The sequence below is a fragment of the Suncus etruscus genome, chromosome 12 (assembly GCF_024139225.1).
Source record: "Suncus etruscus isolate mSunEtr1 chromosome 12, mSunEtr1.pri.cur, whole genome shotgun sequence".
Lineage (NCBI taxonomy): Eukaryota > Metazoa > Chordata > Mammalia > Eulipotyphla > Soricidae > Suncus > Suncus etruscus.
In genome coordinates, this window is record NC_064859.1 from 61,004,776 (window position 1) to 61,029,252 (window position 24,477).

The following is a 24,477-nucleotide window of genomic DNA, read 5'->3' on the forward strand; positions in this document are numbered from 1 at the left end:
ATGCCTAATAGTTTAGTGTCTCCATACCCGGGTCCTCCTGGGTGGCATCACTCAGTCATTTCATTTTAACCGAGAATCCCAGGCTGTCCCCAAACTATGACTTGAAAATTACACTCTGTATCTCAAGGGAAGCAGCCTCAGCTCTCCCTGGCTACCAGGTTTCTTCCCTATCCCACCTGCCTAGCCCCCTCCAACCCCTCCATCCCAGCACATCTCACTTGCTGTCTCCCTCAGACTTGAAACCACTATGGATCCAGATCCCTGTGACATTTAGCTCTTCCCTGTCCAGCCATAGATGGTAGCAGAGAGGGGCCACACCGAGCAGATGCTGTGGAGATGGTCTGATGTGGGTCGTAGGCCCAAGGTAGGCAGGCTCTCTTCTAGGCTCCACGGAAAGAACAAACCAAAGACAAACCTCAGCAGCCCTATGGAGCTCCCTGGTTCTGACTCTGCCCTGGGAAGGAGCATAGGGTGGGCCTGAGGACAGCTATATGCCTGGGGGGGGGGGGGTGGTATTGGTGATGATGGGGTCATTCTGTTTCCTCTTCCCTTCCAGGTATCTGGAATAATTGTGCATCACAGCAGGCTGATCCCACAGGTCCCAGGCTGATGTTAAAGTTCCACCACTTGTTTGGTAGAAACTGTCCCCAATGGTGGGAGATCTGGTCTGGGCCACTGTGGGTTCAGGTTTATAGAAGGGGAACCTGACTGCCTGGCACCAAGGCAAATTGCAAACCCTGCCCTGACCAGCAAGATGCAAGCCCGCCCCCTCGTGGCCACACAGCGCAGCAGCAGCTCCACAGCCCTGAGGTCGCCCCAGGTGAGCCTGCAGCCAAGATAAATCAATCACTCGACTAAAGCCTCAGGCGAACGCTCTGAGCAAAGACTCTATGGGACACACAAGACAGTTATACATACACAGCTCTATTTGGAATGAGGAGTCCTGTTCCTTGGGGACAAGGAAGGCCCTGCAGCTTGAATGCCGGGTTTCAGGGCCATGTCATGCCCTTCTTGTGCTAGAGACTAGTGGATACTGCTGTGGCCATGCCCACACCAGTTACTGATGGAACTGACCGTGGGAACGAGACACAAGCATCCTGCTGCTCCTCCACAAGACACAGCAGCCTTTGCACCTGAGCAAAGGCTGAGCAGAGCCTGGCACCAGCTCCTGGTGGTCAGGGATTGGTTTCTGTCTTTCTTTTTTGTTTTTGGGCCACATCCGGCAGCATTCAGAGGTTACTCCTGGCTCTGAGCTCAGGCAAGCTAGGGGGACCATATGGGATGGCAGGGATCGAACCTGAGATGGTCCTAGGTCAGCTGCATGCAAGGCAAATGCTCTACCACTGTGTTATTGCTCTGGTCCCAGGAACTGGTTTCTTTCACGTCTCAGCTCCCGAGTACTCTCCCAAACAAAGTGGGCATGGTCTGGGGATTGAACAGTGGTCGTCAAAGGATGTAGAGGAACCCTCAGCTCTCAGAGAGCTGGAAGGTCGGCCTGTGAGCAATACTCCACACCATGCGGATCACACATATACATGCTTGCACGCACACACATACAGGTAACATGCACACAGACATGGACAGATGCACACACAACATACACACAGCAGAGCTACTTAGGGCCAAGGGCACGGCCCGTAGCTCACGAGAGGACCATCTCCCAGACCCGCCGCTGGCACACCTGAACAAACCTGCTGGTTCTCCAGCCTTCTCTATCATGTACCCTTTGGGTACATGGCCTCACCCTGACCTGCCTGGGCTCCCAAAGCCAGCCTCACCTGGTGGAGTGCCAGGCCCCAGGGCTGCTTTCAAGCCAGCAAGGAGGAGGGCACCAAGCAGGAAGGCCACAGAGGCAGTGCGTCAGCCAGCGGGCAGCGAGAGGCCCCTCTTGGCGAGCAGCCTGCTCGCACACTTGGCTGAACAGAGACAATGGTGGCTGCTTCTTCAGCCCAGCCTCCTTCCCACAGGCAGGGCTTCAGGTCCTTGAGGTTCCGGAACACCCCCAACCTCCAGCAGATAACAGGGCCAACTGGGAGGCAGCCAACAGGCCATGCAGGGACTTCCCAGGGAGGGCAGCTAGGCCCGTGTGCTGGCTGTGGTGTCGGAAGAAAGGCTGGGTCCTGCACCCTTCAGGACAGGTTGCTGAGGGATGGAATCAGTGAGGGGCCCTGTGCCAACCTCTCCATACTTCCCTCCCGCTCACATCCTCAAACATGAACCTTGATGATCTCCTTTTCCCTGGGACAGGTGGGAGTTGCACCCTGATCTTCCTAGGGAAAGGTTCAGGAAGGTCAGAGGTTCAGGGAGCCCGGAGTTGTAACAGACAGAGGACAGAGGCATCTTGCAAAGTGTCACCTGATTCTAGAGCAAAGGCAGCCTCAGTGCTGCAATTGCCCCATCTTCCCCAACTCCCCCAAACTTTCCATCTCCCAGCTACCCCTCCCTGTCTACTCATGTCCCCCCATCTCAGTCTCCTGTCCTGTTTCTGCTCCTCTCCCCCAGCTCTTTGCCCACCCCCCTGCCACTGTCCCACCAGAAGTCTCCACTGCTAGGTGTTGGGTGTTCTCAGAGGCAGGATTCACTGTGCTTGCTCATACACTAGCAGAGAGCCACAGGACAGTCCTTGAGTCCACCACACTCTGGATGGGCTACACAGCCATGCATGCTCCAGGAAAGGAGCTGGCCCTGTGGCCTCTTGACTCACGCAGGTCAGGGATAGGGAGACAGAGTAGCCATGGGTACACAGCAATGGAGACCCTCAGAGCAGACAGATGAGCCTCGTGGGCAAGGGCTGAGGTCTCAGACCCTGTGGGGCAAAGCCCAGATCTCACCCACGGCAGGTTGGGCCCAGAGCACAGGGCAAGCCTCGCCGGTGAGGGGTACTGGTTTCACAGCTGGTTGCGGTTCCGCTTGGGGATGATCTTGCGGTAAGTCCTTCGCTCCGAGATGTTGCGTTTCACCTTGGCGGTGGTGGGGGCCTCGTCCTGGTGCAGGGATGGGCTGGAGTGTGACTTCTTCAGGCTAGGCTTGGGCTCCCGCTGGCCACCAGCTTCCCTGGCTAGCTGCTCCTCCCACATATCCAGGTCATCAGGGCAGTGTAGGCGGCTCACCAACAGTCGCACGTAAGTCTCATAGCGGCTTTTCTGCAATACACCCGCCCGGTGCTTTAGCTGCCTGTGCTGGATTGGCCACTCAGGACCCCAAAGAGTGCCAGGCCCCCACAGGTGCCAGAAGCAGTGGCTGTGGTGGGTTCTGGACACAGGAGCAGCCAGATTTTGCAAAACGCGATGATGCCCGCAGCACCCCGCAACGCTCCTACCAGCCCCACCGGTTCTGACGCCCAGCACGATGAATGGTGTGGCTAGGACATGTCACATCTCAAAAAGGCAGGCAGAGTCCTCAGCTTCTCGGCTGAGATCAGGGCTCCCCCACCACACACACAGTGTGCACATCTGCACTCAGCCCTAATTGACTCCAAATAGCATTTTAACAATTGGCATCTGGAGAGGCTGCGTTAACTGCCCTAGTCTTCTCTGCTCCTGAGGTTGCTAATCACATCAGTTTCCCCACTGCTGTGTGCTTCCTTGGCCCAGCCCCTAGGAAGCTTTACAGAGAAGGGCCCCGAGGGCTGGGAGAGAGCCTGGGGGCTGAATTCCCTGCACCATGGGGTCCCCTAGCACCATAGCTGCAGCTTCTGAGTCCCTGTGCCCCACTTCTCCCCAGCACTGCAGGGCCCAAGCAGCACCACGTCCTCCTCTAGTCCTTGTGTTTGAACTCAGGGCTCACTTAACCCAGAATCACTGGTGGGGTCCCAGGCCCCCTAAACACTGCTAGGGAGGTCCAAAAATAAAAAATAAATAATAATGATAAACAAGGGGGTAGAAGGGAGGGTCAGGGAATTGCTACATATTCCAGCTGGTCAGTAGAGGAAGTTGTTGGACTCAGGACCCTTGGCAGTCCCCCATGGCTGGGGAATGGAGGTGCATTCAGAAAGGGGGTACAACCAGCAAGCCAGATGGATGGGCTGGGAGTTGGCATAGACAGTAGGAGGTACCCTTGGTCCTGATCTTCCTTCTTTGCTACCTCTGGATTCTCTCTCTCTCTCTCTCTCTCTCTCTCTCTCTCTCTCTCTCTCTCTCTCTCTCTCTCTCTCTCTCTCTATCTCTCTCTCTCTCTCTCTCTCTCTCTCTCTCTCTCTCTCTCTCTCTCTCTCTCTCTCTCCACAACCCTGTTTCCAACCTCCTTGTTTAGGATCCTAAATGTGCTTGATGTGGGCCAAGCAGAAGCTGGGGTGCGAGTAGGGTGGCATGGAATCCTTTTGACCTTTGACAGTGAGCTAACAAAGGTGGTTCAGAAGAGTCTCATGTGAAACTGGAAGGCTCATGCACTCATCATATCTGCAATCTCTCATCCCTCAGTCTTCAACTAAGAACTGGGAATAAGGATGCCATGTCATCGTGTCCAACTACATAAATAATCCATGCAAACTCTCTAAATATTGTCTATTACTATTAGGGAGAGCAGGGGTGGAGGGACTAATTCAGCTAAACTTTTAATTTAAGGAAAGTCAACTTCAGTTAACTTTTAAACAGTGCAGGGACTAGGTACACCCACAATCAGAAAAATTGGGTATCATTAATAGTCCACCCAGAGTGGATACTCCCTCCATGTATATGGATTCTGCATCTCTGGATTCCAGCTGATTGAATCTGAGAATGATGAGCCAGAAGGTGGAAAAACGTCTGCTTATAAGTGGATGGATCTGCTCGGCTCAAACCCTAATTATCCAGTGGCTACTCTTAAAAGAAAAATAATTTGTATACACATATACAAATTTGGTACATACCTATGAGCATATGCATAGACCCTAAGAGTTCTCTCCAGACAAGTGCTCCCAGAATCAGACATGAAGGTTAGTTCAGGGCACACACTTTCTCACCCCTATGCCTAGCCTGTTTAGTTCTCACCCACATTGGGGTCAGTCTGGGAAATAAGGAAAACAAGAGATAATATGGTAATGATGCCCATAGACAATAGACACAAAAGTCAGGAGTCCAGCCTCAGATAGAAGCTCTCCATAAAGAGCAGTGAATATAGCTAGACTAGAATAGGGTCTACTAGGACAATGACAGATGGAACTGATTGCTCTGGACAAGAACTTGGCACTGAAAGTGGAAAAACTAGCAGGCAAGGCACCCCTCCATTAACAATAGTAAAAATCACAGAATCAAAAAAGAGAGAGTCAGAGACAGAGAAAGAGAAAGAGAGAGAGAGAAAGAGAAAAAAGAGAGAAAGAGGAGAGAGAGAGAGAGAGAGAGAGAGAACAAATTGCCTGCCCTAGATCAAGGTGGGGGGTGGCAGGGAATTGGTTACAGGAAGAATGTACTGATGAAGAATGGTTGTATATTGTATAACTGAAACCCAACAACGAACAATTTTGTAACCACAATGCTTAAATAAACCAATTAAACATTTTTTTTCTTCTGAAAAAAAAAAAAAAGAAAAAAGAAAAGCTACAGAGCCAAATGCTACCACATGAGGGCAACAGAGGATGCAGCAGGGAAGCCAGGACGGATATAGAAGTTTACTCAGCTCACCTCATGTTCCAGATACTCCTTCCGCAGGCGGTACTCCTCCAGCTCTCGGTTCCGGCCACGCCGTTCCGGTAGTTTCCTCTGCAGGTCCAGCAGGTCATCAGCGGCAGCATCCAGGCAGTTTTCATGGGCCCGATGCTGTTCCTCCTGTGAATGGAAAGAGACCTGGAAAAGCTGTCCCAAGTGCCACACCTGTGACATAGTACATGCTGGAGAAGACACAGTACATCAGGGAGCACTGGGCAAACCCAGATTTGATCCCTGACACCCCTTAACATCTCCTGAGCACCACCAGGAATGAGCCCTGAGCTCAGAGCCAGGACTGAGCCCTGAGCACCGGCTGGTGTGTCCCATAGTGAAGCAAATGCCAGAGGGTGCGAGCCAGGTCCCCATCTCCAGGTGTGCACCGTGCCCTTAAAACCACTTTCCAGACCCTTTAGGAAAAAGGGAGGATACCAGAGAGCTGTGGGCAGGCCCCATGGGCAGGATGGGCCGGATGAATCTGCGCTGGGAGCCCACTGCAGCCGGGAAGGGTGGTGCCGAATGCGTGGCCGCGGCCAGGTTGATGCGTGCAATCCAGGAGCCCATCTCCTTGGCGGTGCTGTAGTAGAACAAGCAAGCTGTGGGTCCCAACTTTGCCCCCACCCCTCTTGCCTGCCTCCTGGATCTGCAAGCAGAGAAGCTGAAAGCCTCAGATGTTCCCCGTTTCTGTTCCTGCAGAATGTTTTCTCAGAGGAACCCTGGGAGACTTGGATTTTTCCAAGTGCCAGCCAACAGTCAGGTCAGTGGTTAGTGACTTCCTAGAATCTTCTGCACTCAGAAGGAAAAGGCTGGCGCAGGACAAGGAAGCAGGAAGCACACACCTCCCAGGTTCTGCAGGCCAGCAGGGTCAACAGCCCACAGAGATCAGGGAGCAGTAGAGGGGAAGGGAGAACCTCCAGCTGCATCTGCCCACCCGGCACTCACGGGGCCTGGAAGAGGTAGAGGCGCCAGTCAGCTGTCCGCAGCTGGAAGACATATGGCTTCTTGGTGTAATGGGTGGCCGCCGAGGCCAGGGAGTGGTGCACTCCCACCGGCTCATCCACCAGCTGCCCGACCAGGTTCTCTCCTTCGAGACTGTGGTCCTCTCCCTGCACGAAAGGGACCATCAACGCCGACCACCTACCCATCGTGGGCCTTCTCCCTGCACCCCGCAAGGCCTGGCACAGGCAAGCCCCACTCAGTACCTTCAGGAAGTAGAGGACCATCCCCCGGAGCATAGTATGGAACATTTTCCAGCCACGCTTGCCCCATGGCGCTATCCCGGGAGCAAGAGAACAAAGTGAAGTTGGGAGGCATCCAAACATCCCCTCCCAGATGTTTCACACACCCCCTCCCTGATGTTTCACACCCCGTCTTAGTGCTCACAATAACATAGGAGCCCCCAACACCAAAGACCCAGCCACTGTCAAGTGGGTACCCACCTCCCAGGCTAGTTGCCTGCAAACCACCTTCACATCTACACATATGCTCGGCTCCACAGAGGCCTAACCTAGCTTCAGTGCCAGCCAGGCTACTCCCGGGTCCTTTCCTACAGACTCTAGGTCTTGATTTTCTACGTGCAGGATCAGGTTACTTTCTTCAGACACCTTCAACTTTACCTGCTGCCAATCACTAGTCTGACTGGCTGGCTGTCATGATCAAAGAGGGAGGCCCCTGTCTGTGTTTGGAGGGAATATCCATTCATGCTGTTTGCTCTGTCTCCCAAAGATTATCTCTGCCTGACCCCAAATCTCCAGGCCCTCTTTTCCTCCAGAGTTCAGTGCAGGTACCTAGATACCTATCCTGTATCCCACCTCCCAGCACCCAAATAGGGATGGATCTTTGCTCTTATGCACCGCACACGGCCCTGGGTGCTTATGCAACAGCCAAGGTCACAGGAAAGGCAGCATGTGCTGCCCAGGACTTAGCCATCATGGCCTCAATGGACCAAACAGAGCCATAGACACTTTTGGGGGGGATGGGGCCACATCTGGAGGTACTCAGGTTTTACTCCTGAGTTTATTCCTTAAGCTCTGTGCTTAACAATTACTCTCCGAGAACCATACAGGATGCAGAGGATTGAATTTGGGGCAGAAGTGAGCAAGGCAAGACCCCTGCCCACCCCACTGTGCTATCACTCTTCAGCCCTGACACTTACTCTTCTTGCCATCAGCGTCATGGTGCATCTTGCGGGCCAGGATGCCCTGCTTATAGGTGGGCGCCAGGGGGTCCTGTGCCAGCTGCAGGAGAGGGCTACTCAGTTTGCCCACCAGTGGCAGTGGTTGGGCCTTCTCAGGTCTGGCTGCATCTTCCTCATCCCTGGATACCAGAGAACTCAGTTGAGACCTGCTGGTTGCTTCCCAAAGTTTCATCCCTGAGGCCCTCCCAAGTTCAGTCAGTCCATAGATTTGGCAACTGTTGGCCATGCTTATCCTTGTCCTGGCAGCCTCTGGCCACTACACACACACCCTAGACCTCTATGCCTTCACATTCTGTTCCCAGGGCCTCACTCAGGCTCCACCCAAGGAAGAATATACCCCTGCCCAGGATACCTCATTCTCCAACTTTAAGGAGGACAGACTGGACTGTCTCCTCTGTGGGGGGGAAGGGGTCCCACTTACATAGCCCACTCCAGCTTTTCACTCCGGATGGACCAGTAGAGGGCCTGGAAGAAAGCACAGGGTGGTATGGCTGAGCAAGGAAGGGTACAGCCTGACTTTCCCCACTTATCACTGCCCTCCACTATCTCTCTGTGGCCCGGGAGTTGGGCAGGGGCAGATGACAGGTGGGGGCGTCTGCCACATGTGGAACACTGGTTGGGTGCAGAAGACAAAACAGAATGAACACAAGCTTCATTCTGAGAGGTGTCCCAAGAGCAGCCTGTGCAGCATAGTGGGTGGTGAGCAGTGAGGGAAGGAGTGAATGGGCGTTTGACATGACCGAGGGAGATGACTCAGGAGATGTGCTGTGCTGGTTGTGATCACTAGCATGTGTCAGAGAAAGGTTCTTCAAGGAGACTTGGCACCTGAGATATAACCACGATCACAGGCCAGTGTGTGTAGAGCTTAGTCCACTAGAAAATACGGCAAGGTGGCAACTGCCCACAAGGCAGTTTCTGGTCAGTGAGACCAGAAACCAAGCCTGAAACAGAGTCCAAACCCTAGATCTGGTTTGGTTCTGAGTTGGGGCTCAGGATTGACTTCTGACTCTATGCTCTGGGATCAGTCCTGGAGGGTTCAGGGGAGCTGGTTTTTGAACCCAGATTGACTGCATGCAAAGCAAGTGCCTACCCACTGTACTATCTCTCCGGCCTTTGAAACTTTCATTTGTCCATATGAAGCCCTGGAAGCTAATACTTCTCAGACACCACAGGCTTTGGCATCATTCAGGAGCCTGGCAGAGATTCTAATTCACAGGATTAAGTGGGGCATAGGGGTCAGCAAGTCTATACTGGCTTGGGACTACCCATTCCAAGGGGCCTTTTCACAGGCAGAAAATATGTCCCCATTCCCATGCTCAGCACTCTCCTGGAGGCCCCAGGACCCTGAGCACCTACAAACCTGAGCTGTAGGCCCTGAGGACCCTGAAGTTGTACCTTTAGCAGTTCCTTGGGGAAGTCCCGGCCATCTTGCAGCCCCTGCAGGTTGTTGATGAATTCCTGGCAGCTCATGCTCTTCCCAATGTTCTGTGGCCACGGGGAAAAGACAGAACAGCTCTCAGCACCCCTCAGCAGAATACACCAGCTCCCGGCCCAGCCTCTGGTCTCCACCCCCAACCTGCATCCTCACCTGTCCATGCAGGTCTGTGTTGAGGAGCATGATGGCACAGGTCAAGGTGTGGACACAGTCTGCATAGAGGAAGAAGGTTGGAGTGCAGCAGTCCCAGAGGGTTCTGGATCTCCTTGGCCCAGCCTCCACCCAAGCCGCACACACACAACACATATGCATGCTCACATACACTCATATATATATATATATACTCTCATAAATTATACTCACATATATATATATACCTTATATACACAGGCACACAAACATATACACACATACACAGACTCAGATAACTCATGGGTATATACTCAGATACACATGAATAGTACACACACATTCACATATGCAGAGTCACACCAGTCACCACCCAGTAAACCCACAGACAGAGGCATGTCTGTTCTTCTCTGTGGGGGCCCCATGACACGTCCTGGCCAGTGTTCACGTACCCACAGAGGGGAAGACCCCGGGGTTGCAGTAATGGAAGCGCCGGGAGAACTGGTAGAGGATCCTCTCTCGCTCCTGAGTCTCCCCATTGAGCACAAGTGCCTGCAGGAAGCTCCTGAGTGGATGAATGGATGGATGGACAGACAGACAGACCAGAGTGTTGGCTAGTGACAAGGCCAGATCCCAGGTGAACCCAAGGCTGGGCCAGGGTCCAGCTTCTCTCCTGCCTGGCTTTTCCCCACCCTGGGGACCTACCGGAGAGCACGGTCCAGGCTCTGGCCTCCAAACTGGAAGAAGGATAAGTATTCCTCAGCCACGGCCCTGCTGAAGTCATTGCTGTGGGGAAAGGAAAGGGGTGTGAAGCCGCTGCAGCCTCACAGCCTCACTGGGGAGGAAAGGTGAGCCCCCCCACCCCAGGCCTCACCTGTCAGGGTGTGTGAGCTCAAGGGAGTTGGGGTGGAGAGGCTTTGAGCAGACAGAGTCAGAGAAGGAGAGGGGCAGTGGGTAGACAGGGTGGGGGGGTCAGTGCAGGGGCTCCCCACCCCGCACCGATGCCTCAAAGCCCCGTCCTTACTTCTTCCGCAGGTAGGCAGCAACTTCTGACTTGCGGAAGCCCTCCAGGTGGAAAAGACGAGATGCCAGGTTCCAGGCCCTCCTGTCAGGCCTCACCCCATTTGCCAGCTTGTCTCCTGTGTGTGGCCTCTGCCCAGCTTCTGGGTTGGGGTCTTGGGGCATGGGGCCTTCAGCAAGCCTGGAAGAGACACCATGTTCTCAGACACCCCACTCGGGTTGGGCAGGTAGGGGAGGGACACTCAAGCCCAAGCGGAATTCTGGAGTGTGAGGGGTAGAGCTCAGGGTCTGCATGGTGGGAAGGGGCTGGGTGATCCCCCCAACCTGTCATGCATTAGAAATAGAGTGGGAAGTGTGCTCAATGGCTGGGACCCAGCACTTCCTCAGAGTCCCAGAGGTTCCAAGCCCTAGTTATCTAGGACAGCAGGTGTGGACCTTTGAAGGTGCCACTGGGATCTGATCATCTAGCCTGAGTGGGGCTGTTTCCCCACACTAGCAGGCCACTGTACCCCACAACTGAACTGTAACCCCCAGAATGTCTTCAGACCTCCAGGAGGATTAAAGCATCAGGAAAGAGAGTCAGAGGAGTGAACTGTGTACCAGGCTTGGCCACAGGGCAGCACACAGGCATACAGGCCCAACTCTTTATTCTAAAATGATATGGCATATCATACTTCACCCTCAACCACTACGGCTCACCTTTTACATATCAAAAGCCCACCTGAGCCAAAAGAACTGTTCCAGGCCCGCTTTCCCTTTCACCTTGGGAATGGGGCTTGGGAATTTATCCTCATTTCCACACCCCAAATCACAGAGGTGTCCCTATTTGAGCTCAGTTTGCCACCTCTGCTCTCACAGGGTATCCCCATTGTACAGTGTATCCCTGTTAGCTGGGCAGCTGTGTGCGGGGATCACAGTAAGGGCAGGTTAGCAAAACCATCAGAATAGAAAATGGGCTCTGCAGAACTGAGCACTTATGAGACAAGGTCCAAGAAAACACCCCCCTGTGTCTGTGTCTTATTGATTGTCCTGAACACTCCACCACACAGGACGCACAACAGGTACGACAGAGACCACCAGGCAAAGTGCAGAGCAGAAACCACCATGCAGGGTGGACGAATGACCCACTGAGAAGGGAAGGGAACAATCTACTGAAGCAGACCTAGGAACTAAGGTTGGAGAGACAGTGCAGCAGGAAAGAGTCTTGCAATGCACTTGTCCTACTGGGCACTCACATTGTCCCCTGAGCCCTGTCAGGAGTGACCTCTGAGCACAGAGCCAGGAGTAGGCCCTGAGCACTGCCAGGTGTTTTGCCAAAACTAAAAAAAGAACAAGAAAACCTCAGACCTCATCAAGTCCCTGAAAGTGAGATGGGATAGTTCCAGGGTCACATGGAAAGTCTCTGGGCAGTGACAGGCTGCAGCATGGTCTCACGAACAGAAAGCAAGTCGGGGCAATCATCAGACTTGAAAGGAAAGAAGTGGAGGGATCAGAGAGGAATCAGGGGATAAAGCACTTGCTTCCCATCCCCTGACCCCTTTGATCCAGGGGTCACTTCTGAGCTTAGAATCAGGATAGTTTCCCAGCACCATTGGGTGTGGCCTAATTCATTTCCTCTGAGAAAGAGAGACAGAGACAGATGGACAAAGAGAAAGAGCTATACAGAGAGAGTTGGAGACACAAGAAAATGGCTACATCACAAAGTACTTTCTAAAAGTAACCTGGGAGTCACAGCAATAGCACAAAGGGTGTTTGCTTTGTACATGGCCAACTCGGATTCAATTGAAGACATCCCATATGGTCCTCCGAGTTCACCAGGAGTAATCCCTGAGAACCTGCTGTGGCTCCCAAACCTGTGTGTGTGTGCAAATAAATATAAACACACACACACATATAAACAAAAGTGACCTGGCCCATTGGCATTCATCTAACAATAGGGAAGTTCTTGGAGTGGATTAGAAGCTGCCCAAATACAAACTGGACCCTAAGTCTCTACTTGACAGGGTCCATATATATAATGATGCGAGTGAATTATAAACTGTGTGACCTGTTATTTCAATCAGGCACGTATTAATAAAATAGAAGATCACCATTAAATTACAAGTGATAAAATAATAAGAAAAGTAAAATGGGAGAAAAATGACTTTTATGATCTCACTAAAAAATCCAACAGACATGAAGGGCAGCTTGCTAAGCCTGTGGCACTGAACCTGGTTTCAAATGAGAAGAAAGATGGATAGACTTGGCGATGGAAGAGCGTCACATATCTATCTGTGGAGGACAAGCCTCAGATAAACCCGCATCACTGAGCTCTATGATCACTCCTCCCCCAGGTAAACTTTATCCTGTTCCATGGGTGGACCCTCTTTCAGACCCTGGAGACATGCTTCTGACAGCCACATCTCTGCAATGCCCCAGAATGCACATTTTTCCACATATTTCTTTGGATCTTAGCACTGATAGCCCATACTGATGAGACGGCATTTAACCCCAGATGGTTAACAGGAATGAGGGCCAAGCTGGTTCTACGGGTGACCTGTAACTCCACCCAGCCCCTCAGAGCAGGACCATCTTTCCAGACTCAGAGCTGAATGGGCAGATTTCCATCATGCTTCCCTCCCGGTCCGGGTCTGACTGTCACAGTTGAGGTCAGTCCAGTTCTATGTCAGGCCAACCTCACTGCCTTGGTCCTCACCCAAGCCCCTCTGCTGGTTGATGGCTGTGAGGCTGGTGTCAGGCTCCAGCTAACCCTCCCCCAGTGTGCAGGGCCTGCATCCAGTGTCTTCTCTTCCCTCTTCTCTGGGCTTCAGCCTGGCATCTGGCTTGTGCGACTCTGCTCATACCACCCAGAGCCTCTCCCCTCAGGGCTTGCTCAGTGTGTGTGAGGCTCTACGCTGGGTTTGGAACACTGGACCTAACCACTGCAACCTCAGAACCATGGTCCCTGCACTCCACAATTACCACTGCTGTTGCCCACACAACTAACACCCATCCCAACCCTGCCCCTTCAGTTCTTTGGCAACGTGTGCTTCACTCAGGCTATCTGTGCTGCAGTCACTGGCTGCACACCAGGCTGATGGGCAACAGCACAGGAAATGTCCAGGGAAACCCCACACAGCGACATAGTGACATTGCTCTTGCTGAGGCTACATCACGTAGTCGAGTCCCTGGTTTTCACATATGGCGACAATGACCATGGTCCCCAGGCCAGCAGCAAGGCCCAAAGACACAGCCAGGCCCTGTACTGAGAGGAGCAGCACAGCCGAGAAACACGGGAGCACCATTGTGACCCCACCCCGCCATGAACACCTACAGCCCAGGGAGCAGCTCCCTGGACCCATATAAACATAGCACAGGGAGCATGGTGGGGTAGTGGCTGAAGGGGGAGTGATCTTCCATGTATGACCTCAGTGACAGCCACAGCTGAAATGTGCACAGCACAGCACAGCATCTGACAAAGGGGTTAAAAATAATAATAGAATAAAATTAAAATAAAACGGAAAAGTTTTCCTAGATCTTAGGCATAGCTAGCCATGCTACTGGCTGAGTGCAGAGCCAGTCTGAACCTGACGGGGTTCAGGGTCCAAATGGGACTCCAGAAATTGAATTTGGGTCAGCTGTCTTCAAGGCAAACATCCTACCCACTGCCCTATCGCTTGGGCCCTGATAATCCCAAGTGCTCTCATTATGTGCATCAGAGCAGGACCATGTCTGTGTCCTCTCCCGGAATGCAGCAGCCACACTCAAGGCACCACTTACCTTGTGGCTAGGGGCTGGGAGGCTCCAGTCCCTATGGTGCTGGCTGGATCTTCACTAGTGAGCTCTGTGCACGGATCTAGGGCTTCCTCTGCCTCCTCTGTGTCCTGGGAACTTAGCTCTGTTCCGTCAGTGGTCAAAAGCACTGGGCACGGAGCATCTAATGTCCTTCTGGGGGTCCCGTGATCCCGGTACGGTCTCTGAAGCTGTGGGCTGCCTTGCCCTGAGGTCAGTGGGCTGGGCCTGGCACTGGAGTTTCTGCTCACAGATTCAGGGCTGCTGGGCTCAGGCGAAGAAGCTGGACTCCCCCAAGGGCCAGGGGTTGAGGTGCTGAGAACAGAGGCTGAAGGACACGAAGCAATCTCTTCACCCAATGAAGAGCCTGGGCAAGTAATACAGAAAAGAGGGTGGAGATTGAGGCAGACAGGGCACAGGGGCCAGGAATTGGCAGCACATCCCGTCCCACTGTGGACTGTGACCTCCCACATGTGCAGGCCGTGGGCAGAGGCTTCATGAGGAGATAAGCAGGAATTTAGGACATGCCAAAATCAAGAGTTCTCAGGCATAGAAAACACAAGATTTCTTTTTTTCTTTGTTTTTGGGGGGGCCCACATCCAGTGACGCTCAGGGATAACCCCTGGCTATGTGCTCAGAAATTGCTCCTGGCTTGGGGGACCATATGTAACACTGGGGTATCGAACCGTGGTCAGTCCTAGGTCAGTCACATGCAAGGCAAACGTCCTCCTGCTGCGCCACCACTCTGGCCCCAGAAAACACCAGATTTCTGGACATTTTTGTTTTTAGCCATACCTGATGGCACTAGGATCACTCCTGGCAGGGTCCATAGGAGGGTGGTAATTATTCAAAGGGTCCCTATGTTGTGCTAGGGATAGAACCTGGGTTGGTTGCAAGGCAAGAGCTCTACCCACTGCATTATGTCTCTGATTCCCAGCACATTGCCTTCTTTATGAGTATTTCTGGGCTGGGGTATCTGCCTAGGATGGCAGCACTCGGTGACCCTGGCACTGTTCAATGCCAGCATCTCAAGTGCTACAGCACAGAGGGTCCACCAGGCCTCACTTGGCTGCATTATAGGGTGCTAGGTTGCCCAAGTCACCCCCAAGGGGTCACAGAAGTGGGAAGATAGTGGATACTGACTTGGGAAAGCTGCCTGACCCCACAGCTCCAGAATGGTCCACCCCTCCCCAAGTCGAGCACCTCCTGGTATCCCATTTCCAAGGTCCCCCTCTGTCCTCACCTCTGTTCTCAGAACAAGAAGGCTCTGGAGGTAGCCAGGAAGGACCTTCTTCCATCAGCAGGACCCTCCTTTGAGAGCAGGACAGGTCCTGTGGGGAGAGAAAAGGAGGCTGAGAGCCCAGGGGAGAGACGCTTTGCCACAGACCCTCCCTCTCTCCCACCCAGAGGACTGAGGAGAGATTGCAGCTGGGACAAAGAAGATGGAGCCACATTTCCTGGGTGATGCCCTGGACGTCAGGCTCTCCTTTGCAAAGGTGAGGACTAGCCTATAGGAGGGGCAGAATTTAGATGTCCTGTACCCCCGCCATTCTCTGTACCCTGGGAAGAAACCCTACTTTTAGGGGAGGCTACAAGAAGGCAATAGAGAAGCAGAGAAGAGTGAGATGAGAAACCAGCCCTGCTTTGGTCTCCTCCCCACCTCACTCCATCCACCGACTAAAGCTGCCTCCTGCCTCCCTGCCCAGCCCAGAGGGGCCACATCACATGTCATAGAGGCACTGTCAGAGCCTGAAAAAAGCCCAGGCTTTTCTCAGATAAGCAGATGCTAGACAATGGGGCTGAGGGGTGGAAGATGCTCCTGTGGGAACCAGTGGGCACTACGCGCTGCTATTGTGATAAGAAAGTTACATAAAGGCCTGGGCCCTCCTGTTCTCCTTATCTGGCAAAGGCCTCACGGGGTCAAGCCTCCCATCAACTCGCTCCACTTGTCCTCATTCACGCCCACCTTCCCAAGGTCTCAAGGACTCCAGGGCTTTGTCCTGGGCCCTGAGATACAGAGGCTGAACTGGACGGAGGGATGGGAACTGAGGAGCACGTAGGACCAAGCACTGGGATCAGTGCAGAGGAGAGAGGCCTCTGCAGGTCAGCTGGGAACCCTGGCAGGCTGACTGGTTTTGGTTCCAGTAGGGAGAAGATGGACAGACCAGATAGATGTGGGGAGGGGGGTCCGGGAAGTCAAGACCTCCATGCACCTGTGCGGGATGAGCACTAAGGCTTCACTGCTATGGGAGCAAGTAACATTGGATGCACTCTTCACAGCCAGATGCTGAGGTCCCTGGGCTACTGTGCTGTCCTAACACTAGCAAGCACATGCACTGGTACTAGACCCTTCTGCATCCCCTGCATAGCCCCATAGATTTGGGGAGGGTCCCCCTGGAACACAGCTCACCTCTTTCTCTTTCCAGTCAATGGGCGCATCCAGAGGCCCACCTGTGGTGTTCAGGGCAGCCCAGGAAAAGGAGTGAAGTTTGTAGGTGGGCACAGGGAATGGCGGGGTCGTCGGCCCCCCAGAGTCAGCCAGGCTGTCCCCACCATCTGGCTCGCCTCCTGCATCCTCGGGTTCCCCAGCTTCAGGTACCAAGCTTTCCAATGTCTCGGGGTTCCTGATATTCAGGCAGTCAGGGAAGGCCCAGGAAAAGTGCGCCCCAGAAGCACTGGTGTCGGAGCTCGGGCTCTCCAGAAAGAGAGGGTTGTCAAAAAACACGCTCTCCTCCTCAGCACCCCACTCTGGAGACGAATCTGGTGCATCCTCGGGCTCGCTGCCACCCTTCAGCTCGCTGCCACTCTCGGGCCCACTGCTGCTGTCTTCTTCGCAGGCCTCCTCCATAGGGTGGCTAAAACCTAAAGGCGTGGTAGGGACACAGCGTCTCAGCTCTGCTCGGATCCCATCTGTCTTTTCCAGCTCCTCCTCCAGGTCCAACACACACATCTGAGCCTGCAGGATACCAGCCCAGAATACCACCTGCGTGGAGCTGCTCTGGGCCACTGGGGAACAGGCCTCTCCCGGTGCATCCCTGCTGGAGTCCCAGGGAGAAGCATCAGGCCTGGAAGATATTGGAGGGTCCATGGCCCAAGTCTGTGCTCCATGCTCTGGAGGGCTGCCCCAGGAAGAAGCATCAGGTCTGGCAGATGTGGGATGGTCCAAGGCACACATCTGTACCCCACGCTCTGGAGGGCTGCAGGGTGCCCTGGGCTGCAGGAATTCGGGCTGTGGGGGCAGGTTGTCTCCCTCACAGGCACCAAAATGTCCTGGGGGCTCCGAAGCTTCAGACAACCAGTGGTCGCCCATCATCAAAGTGGTGGGAACCCTTCAACAGTGCCTTCACATTTATAACATGTCAGCGATGATGATGATAGTGATGATAAAGAAGAGGCTGCCGTCCTGAGGGCAGCAGGGAGTCCACCTAAACCCTGCAAAAAACCCAGGGCAGACATAGACCAGCATTAGATGTGAGTGCCCATGCATGCCATAGCTGCAAGAAAACCTGCACACTCAGACTTCAGCCAGAGTGGCTGGAGTGGGCAGTGAGGTGACATCCCCGCCCCCCAGTCTCAGTGACCTTCACCCTCCTCAGAAACACACACTGACAGAAGGGCTTGGGATCAAGACAGGAGAAGAGTGGACCCTATTGGCAGCTCATTCTCTCTCTCCTGGCTACAGTACTAAGTCCCCACCAGGGTGGCAGGCAGTAGGCAGAGCTGCTAGAAAAGAGCAACAAGAAACTGGAAACCAGGGATGACCGTGGAAGCAGGGGAAGCTAGGCAGAGGCTCGGGTAGGCAAGGCAGCCTCATGGGTATGGGCAAAGCTGGCAGCCAGGTCACAGGAAGCACCCACTCAGGGAAAGCAAGGGGGTGCTCACTGCACCCCAACTTCAGCCCACTGCCAGAGCCCAGTTTTTGCAGGGGGCAGAAGACAGCTGGCCAAGGCTGAGAGCTGCCTGTACACTGACTGTGTCATGGAGCCCTGTGGGGGCTGGAATTCAGCAAGACTCCCCCCAGAAACTGTTCAGTAGCTTCTCCATCCCCTGGTATGTACAATGGGCTGGCTGAAGGTCTCTGTCTGAGAGCCGGGGCAGGCTGGGCCAGCCACAGATTCTGGATCAGCAGAGATAGCAGAGGGGTGTCCCGCGAGCAGCATCAGAAGTGATCCCTGAGCACTGAGTCAAGAGTAAGCCCTGAGCACCTTCAGGCTCAAAACAACTCCCAAATTAACTAAGTTGTGGCTCTGAGGGCACAGAGCCTCTGGTGTCTGGCGTGGTTTTTGCCTTTGCCTCACTTCACTTCACCTGCTCATAGATTTCCATCTGAGAGGCCCTGTGTGAGCTCCAACAAAGTGGATAAAGGCCTCTCCATTTGTGGGTAGCACTCATGGTAGCTTCCCAACTCATGGACTGAATCTCTTCCCATCACCCTATCACCACACCACAAACACACACATAGTCCGAAACTCACAGGTTCCAGCAGGAAGCCCCACACACCTTGGCCCACACATGAAGCAGGGCTGGGCTTCATGAGCCACAGGTAGGAGGAGGCTCTGCCACTTGTCCTGGCTCCCAACAGAAGCCAACAAAAGCTTTTACATGTGCTGGCTGGGCTGGGGTGGCCCCCCAGACTCCCCCCCCCCACAAAACAGATTCCACGGGCCTGGTCATTCTGTACCTCACAGGGTAGTGGGGTAAAGGAGTACCTAGGCCTTACTCAGACCTTGGCCTGGTGTGAGCCTCCTGCTATGAGACCAGCTAAAGCTCAAGGGTCATCGATGATCCCTATCCATCCATCTTTGGCCTCAGGGCCCTCTAAGTAAGCGCCCTCAAACTAAGCCAGGCAGGGCCACAATGCTGAATGTCACCCAGAAACAGGCTTGTTCAAGGCCTTCCTTCAGAGGAGGCCAAAAAGAAAGGAATCTGGTTCTCACTCCTCTTGAAAGAATCTTCTCTAAGCCCCCCAAAATAACAGAATCCCTCAGGGGTTCCTGAGGACCCTTCCTCTGCACCCACACCTCACCTTTAGCAAAGTAGGAATCTCTGACTGTAAAAGTGACCTCCTGGTTCTGCAGGGCCAGTCCTCAGGAAAGGACCCAAGCACTAGGGATTTTTCTATACCTGAGTTCCACAACAGCTCCCCAAACTCTGCAGCTACCCCCCAAAGAGAGGCCATTCCGGATTTTCAGCCTGTACTCAACACTCTGGGTCAAAGGAAATAGACTGCATCCTGCTAATAGGGTGGAAATGGAAAGTTAGAATGCCAGATACACTAGCTAAACTAAGGTTAATCTAATTGGATCACTTTATTTATTTATTTATTTTAGTTATCTATATTTTGGTTTTTGAGCCACATCCAGTGCTGCTCAGGGCTTGCTCCACTCAGTGATCACCCCTGGTGAACTTGGGGATCTAACCCAGTCAGCTGTATGCTCCAGCCCCTGAGGTGATCATTTTAATATCACTCACCAGAAAGGTACACAATAGATGATAAGAAGACGAGGTAGGAAATAGCAGCAGATCAAAGGAAACTCCAGCTCTCCCCTCTCTTTCTTTCTCTCTCACTCTCTCTCTCTCTCTCTCTCTCTCTCTCTCTCTCTCTCTCTCTCTCTCTCTCTCTCTCTCTCTCACACACACACACACACACACACACACACACACACACACACACCCTTCATCCACCATATTCACCTAAGCCCAGACAGACAGCAGAATTATGCAAGCAAAGACCTTTCCCCTATAAGCATGTGGCTAGAGCTGGGATACTGGAGAGCCACTAGGTACAGTTGGAGAGAGGCCAGCAACAAGATTTCAGTCAGGAAAGTATACACTGGATAGAGAACAACAGAGGGACAGTCCAAATGACCCTACACTGGATGTGACCAGAGAGATGAGACTGACACTGCGGAAAGGAGAGTCCTGCCATTAGTGGGGAGGGGCAGACACATCTACTCAAGTTTGCTTCAGCATCACAGATAACCTGAACCAAATAAACTCTGATTTTTCAGTACCTGATTCTTGTATGGACATCTTTCAGACAATTTGTAAGAATTCACCAGTGCTGAAAAAATCCACTTTAACAGTCACAGTGTCTCTCCTCCATCCCAGGGCCTAAGCTCAGCCTCACTCCAGGCTCTTGGGCCTATCAGGCTCTCAATCCTCACCCCAGGTGAGAAGCTGAAATTTTTAGATTTTGGCCCCTGAGTCCTCTAGCAGGACAAGAAAAGCACCAGACACCTCCCCTTTTTGCCATCTCAGCCCACTAGATCATACAGATTGTCAAGGATGGAGAGAGGAGACAGCTTGGACTCTAATGTCTATCTCAGGAAACCTGGGTCGACCCATTGCTTCCTCCCATTTGCTGAGTGGAACAAAGAGATGAGGCAGGGCACATGCTGAAGTGGTACCACTTGATGGGGCAGAGGTGAAGAGACACTTAAGACCTAGCATAGACATCACGGGCCTCTACCTCACCTGGCCATGCTGTAACAAGCATGCTTCCCTCCTGGGACTCGTTCTCCAGACCTCATTCACACATCCACCTCCCACCATCACTCCTAAGTATGTATCAGCCTTTGGGCATGAGTATCTGCTCAGTGATGACAGTTCACCTATACTCCAGGTGCCAAGAATAGGGGCAAGGCCCAAAGGGGACCTGCAACTTCTAACAAAACTGAGTCTCGGGGGGGGGGGGGCGGTGGCGCAAGAGTTAAGGTGCCTGCCTTGCCTGCGCTAGCCTTGGACGGACCGAGGTTCGATCCCCCGGTGTCCCATATGGTCCCCCAAACCAGGAGCAACTTCTGAGCGCATAGCCAGGAGTAACCCCTGAGCGTCAACGGGTGTGGCCCAAAAAACCAAAAAAAAAAAAAAACCAAAAAACTGAGTCTCCACCAAAGAGATAGTACAGTGGGTAGAAGTTTGCCTTCCATGCAGCCAACACTGGTTCAAACTCCAGCACTGCATATAGTCCTAGTCCTCCCTGCCTAAAGTGATCCCTGAGTGCTGAGCCAGGAGAAAGTCCAGGGCACCACTGGGTGAGGTCTTAATACCCCGAAATGCAAACAAGACCCGAGTCTCAGTGGTCTGTACCCAGAAATTTGTGCAAATAAGTACACATGCCAACACTAGACCAGATGTGACAGGATCTTCCATGTGATGGAAGTCAAAGGGACAAGAAACAAAAGGCCAAAATAGAAAGAGCTGATCTCAGGGGCCTGAGGCATCTGAAGGCCAGGCAATGGCAGTGAGAGGACTCAGTAACAGACTTACAGCACCGCAGTCTTGGTGCTGATGTGTCTGATCATCTCCTCCCAGTCCAGCTGCCTCTCCTGCCAAAACAGGCACCAAGAAGAGCTGCTCTGCAGCGGGGATGCCAGACGACAGCATAGTCTGGGAAGTTCCATCTACTCTTGACTGTGAAGCTGGGGCTGGAGGTTACTATGTGATCCTTTGGGTATGTGGTAAAGATTAGGATTGATTGGAGATTCCCAAGGCTACCATGGATGGGGTTCCAGGGAACTGATGGGGGTCCTGCTTCCTGGTGGGCAGTTTCACTACCTTCTGACTCCCCTTCTGGGGGAGTCACACATAAGCATAAGACAGGGCCATACAGCCCCATATACACCACATATTTAAGGGCGTTCCAATGAATTCAAACTTCCCCAGCTCCAATGTGGCCCTGCCCCTTGTCTGGGAAAGAGAGAAGCAGGAACCACAGCCCCTACCCTGCCTGGGATATGGGAAATGGCCTGGTTAGTTCAGGGAGAGAAAAGGGGGTGTTGGGGCTGATTCCTGATCTAGAGTGTTCTTTTATTTTTAATAATTACTAGGTGTGGAGAAGCAGTGATCAGGTTTACTCCTGAATCTAGGATCAAGCATGACTCCTAGGAGGCTCAGGGGATCATATATTGTGGTGAAAATGGAACCAGATTGGCCAAGGCAAGAGCCCTACTCACTGTGCTATCTTTCTGGCACTCGGGGAGCTGATATCTCATCTGCAGGCCCCAGAAATCAATTCATTCAAATATTTCAGATTTCCTCTTAGTGTCTTCGTCTCACATCTCCCCAGGGCCCACTCCCCAGGGTTGGGTTCAACAGAAGTTTATGAACACAAGGAAAGAGGGAAATGGTGGGGTGGGATAATCACTAGAGGCTGAGGATTCGGGGTAAGGTCCCTACCTTGGGAGGGTCCTGATCGAATTTCCCTTTCAGGAGAAAATTCACTCTGCCCCCCCCAAAAAAAACCATACATTCAAGCCAACGACCAGAAAGCACCTCTATGGCACCAGAGGTGATTAATGTCCTGGTATCCTTCCACCCGCTGCGACAGCATTGTCCATTCTGGGGAAGACACAGAGATTTCATGTGCTAAACTGCTCCTTACCCTATTGGACACCTCTTCTGAAATAGCACGTATGTTGGAAACATCCTCACCAGAACCCACCACCTTCCCCCAGAGGTGAATCCTGTCACCTGTCCTCCCACCTTGATGGCCCAGTGGCTTAAGGTCAGTTCTGGAGATGCACCAAGTCTCTGCTGAATCCCAGAGAAAGCTCTGAGTTCCAAAGTCAGGGGGCACAGAGGTGGGGAGCAAAGCCATTTTAGGGAACTGTCACCACCTGGGGGGGGGGGGCTTTGGGAGGTGTGTGAATTTTCATGATGAACCCTGTAGGGCTGTGCTGGGCAGGTACCCAAAGGTAAAAAGACCCCAGGCTGTGGAGACGCCCTTGTGGAGATGCAGTACCGGAACACAGCTTGAACCCAGACCTGAGAGCCCTGAGACAGTGAGGGGAGACCCACATCCTGCCCACAGGGAAGGAGCTTTCATGCAGAAGCACAGGGGTGGGGAAGGCAGGGAGTGTGGACTGTGGTCGGCCAGCAGGTCCAGGTAAGACTTCCTGACACCTCACTGACTTCTCCTCTCCCTTCAGCAGGAGCTCAGCAGCCTGGGGCCCACACAGTAGGACAATACATCTGGAGTGCACTAAAGCACTGCCAGCTGCAGAAATGGACCTGCTGGAGGCCTTGTCCTCCAAGCCTAGCTTGGGTTCAAAGGCCTGATGGGGGTATCCGCTGGTGACAGGGCCTGTGCCTGTCTTTCAGCAGAAGCAGGGATGGCAGCTTGAGGGTGAATGGAAACACGCAGGCCTTCCCCACATGGATCCCCACCAGGATATCGCCACCTTCCACATCCCAATCTAGGCGCTTTCAAGAGAGAATGGGTTCTTGTTGTAGAGCAGGATCAGCAGGTCTGAAACTGGGTGGGGTCCCAGCCTCAGAAAGCTGAGAGTCCCCTTCGAAGTCAAGTTCACATCGGAGGTCTTGACTAGGCCTGCCTTTCCCCTGCTGGGTCCATATCTAGATATCTGGGACACTCTCTGGCCACCAATCCCCCAGGACCCTCAACCATAGTTTGTTTCTGGAAAAGAGGCTCAGAAACGACCTTCCTAGCCATGGCCCCTTCCGCAGGGCTCCGGGGAGGCCGAATGTGGGGCATAAAGCACTAAGAAGCCAACCCCACACTCTAGGCCACACAACGCTAACCCCTCCACCTTTGCCTTGCCCCAGGCAGGCCCACCACACTCACCTCCAAAGACTCAAAGAAGGGACGCGGGATCAGGTCCCAGAGGCTGCCTGTCCGTCCACTCCTGAGTGGCAAGTGTGGTGGCGACAACTTCCGACTTCCGCTCACTCACCACCCTACCCTCAGCCCGGCCCTCTGCGCCGCCTGCCTGTCAGGGCTCCTCTTGCTCTTAGCCTCAAGCTTCCTGCCCACAAGAGAAGAACAACTTCTGGCCAAGCTTTCCCCCATGGCCCTGTCCCTGTACACTCCCTCCCCCCCCCACCCCAAGACCTCTTTCCCTCTCCATCTGAGTGTGTATGGACGATACACAGGTTCCTGCCCCTCCCCCATGCTCCCCTGGGCCTCATCCCCAAGTTTTCTCAGTTCCTCGGAGGGGCCCAGGTCATGCAACTTTCCCTTTCTGTTTTGAACAAGTAACATCCCTCCCCGCCCCGCTTTTTTTGTTTTGTTTTGGGGTCACATCTAGGTGCTTAGGGGTTACTCCTGGTTCTACACAGGGATCACTCCTGGCAGGCTCGGTACCAGATGGGGTACTGAGATCTGAACCCAGATTGGCCATATGAAAGGTAAGCGTCTATCTGCTGTACCATAGCTCTGGCCCCAACATTTCCATGTTTGAGTGTGGTCTGGCCTAGTGGATAACAATGGCATCTGATACAGCTATCCCATCGTTACAAAGGGTGTCCCCCAGCAGAGAACACCCTGGTCTATTCTGGGACAT

At 53.3% G+C, this 24,477-nt stretch overlaps 1 protein-coding gene across 1 annotated transcript; it reads right to left on the bottom strand.

The window, feature by feature from the left end:
* Positions 1 to 2,729: 2,729 nt before the first annotated feature.
* PSD4 (pleckstrin and Sec7 domain containing 4) lies at positions 2,730 to 17,480 on the bottom strand. The gene is made up of 15 exons (XM_049784632.1): positions 16,581 to 17,480; positions 15,414 to 15,501; positions 14,159 to 14,537; positions 10,404 to 10,580; positions 10,085 to 10,165; positions 9,832 to 9,944; positions 9,404 to 9,462; positions 9,211 to 9,300; positions 8,237 to 8,280; positions 7,774 to 7,934; positions 6,821 to 6,891; positions 6,561 to 6,724; positions 6,051 to 6,195; positions 5,598 to 5,741; positions 2,730 to 3,143 (listed from the first exon to the last, which is right to left on the bottom strand). The coding sequence occupies exons 1-15, from the start codon at positions 17,478 to 17,480 to the stop codon at positions 2,889 to 2,891; spliced, it is 2,871 nt and encodes a 956-aa protein (XP_049640589.1). The 3' UTR covers positions 2,730 to 2,888.
* Between the last annotated feature and the right edge of the window lie 6,997 nt (positions 17,481 to 24,477).

What these genes read in the sequence shown, in the direction of transcription:
- PSD4 (XM_049784632.1), bottom strand. Translation starts at nt 17,480, where the DNA reads ATGGGCGACCACTGGTTGTCTGAAGCTTCGGAGCCCCCAGGACATTTT. An exon ending in CGGGGTCTTCCCCTCTGTGG is followed by an intron (nt 9,463 to 9,831) that starts GTACGTGAACAC and finishes TCCTCTATGCAG; the next exon opens with ACTGTGTCCACACCTTGACC. An exon ending in GGCCTGCCCACAGCTCTCTG is followed by an intron (nt 5,742 to 6,050) that starts GTATCCTCCCTT and finishes TTCCATTCACAG; the next exon opens with GAGGAACAGCATCGGGCCCA.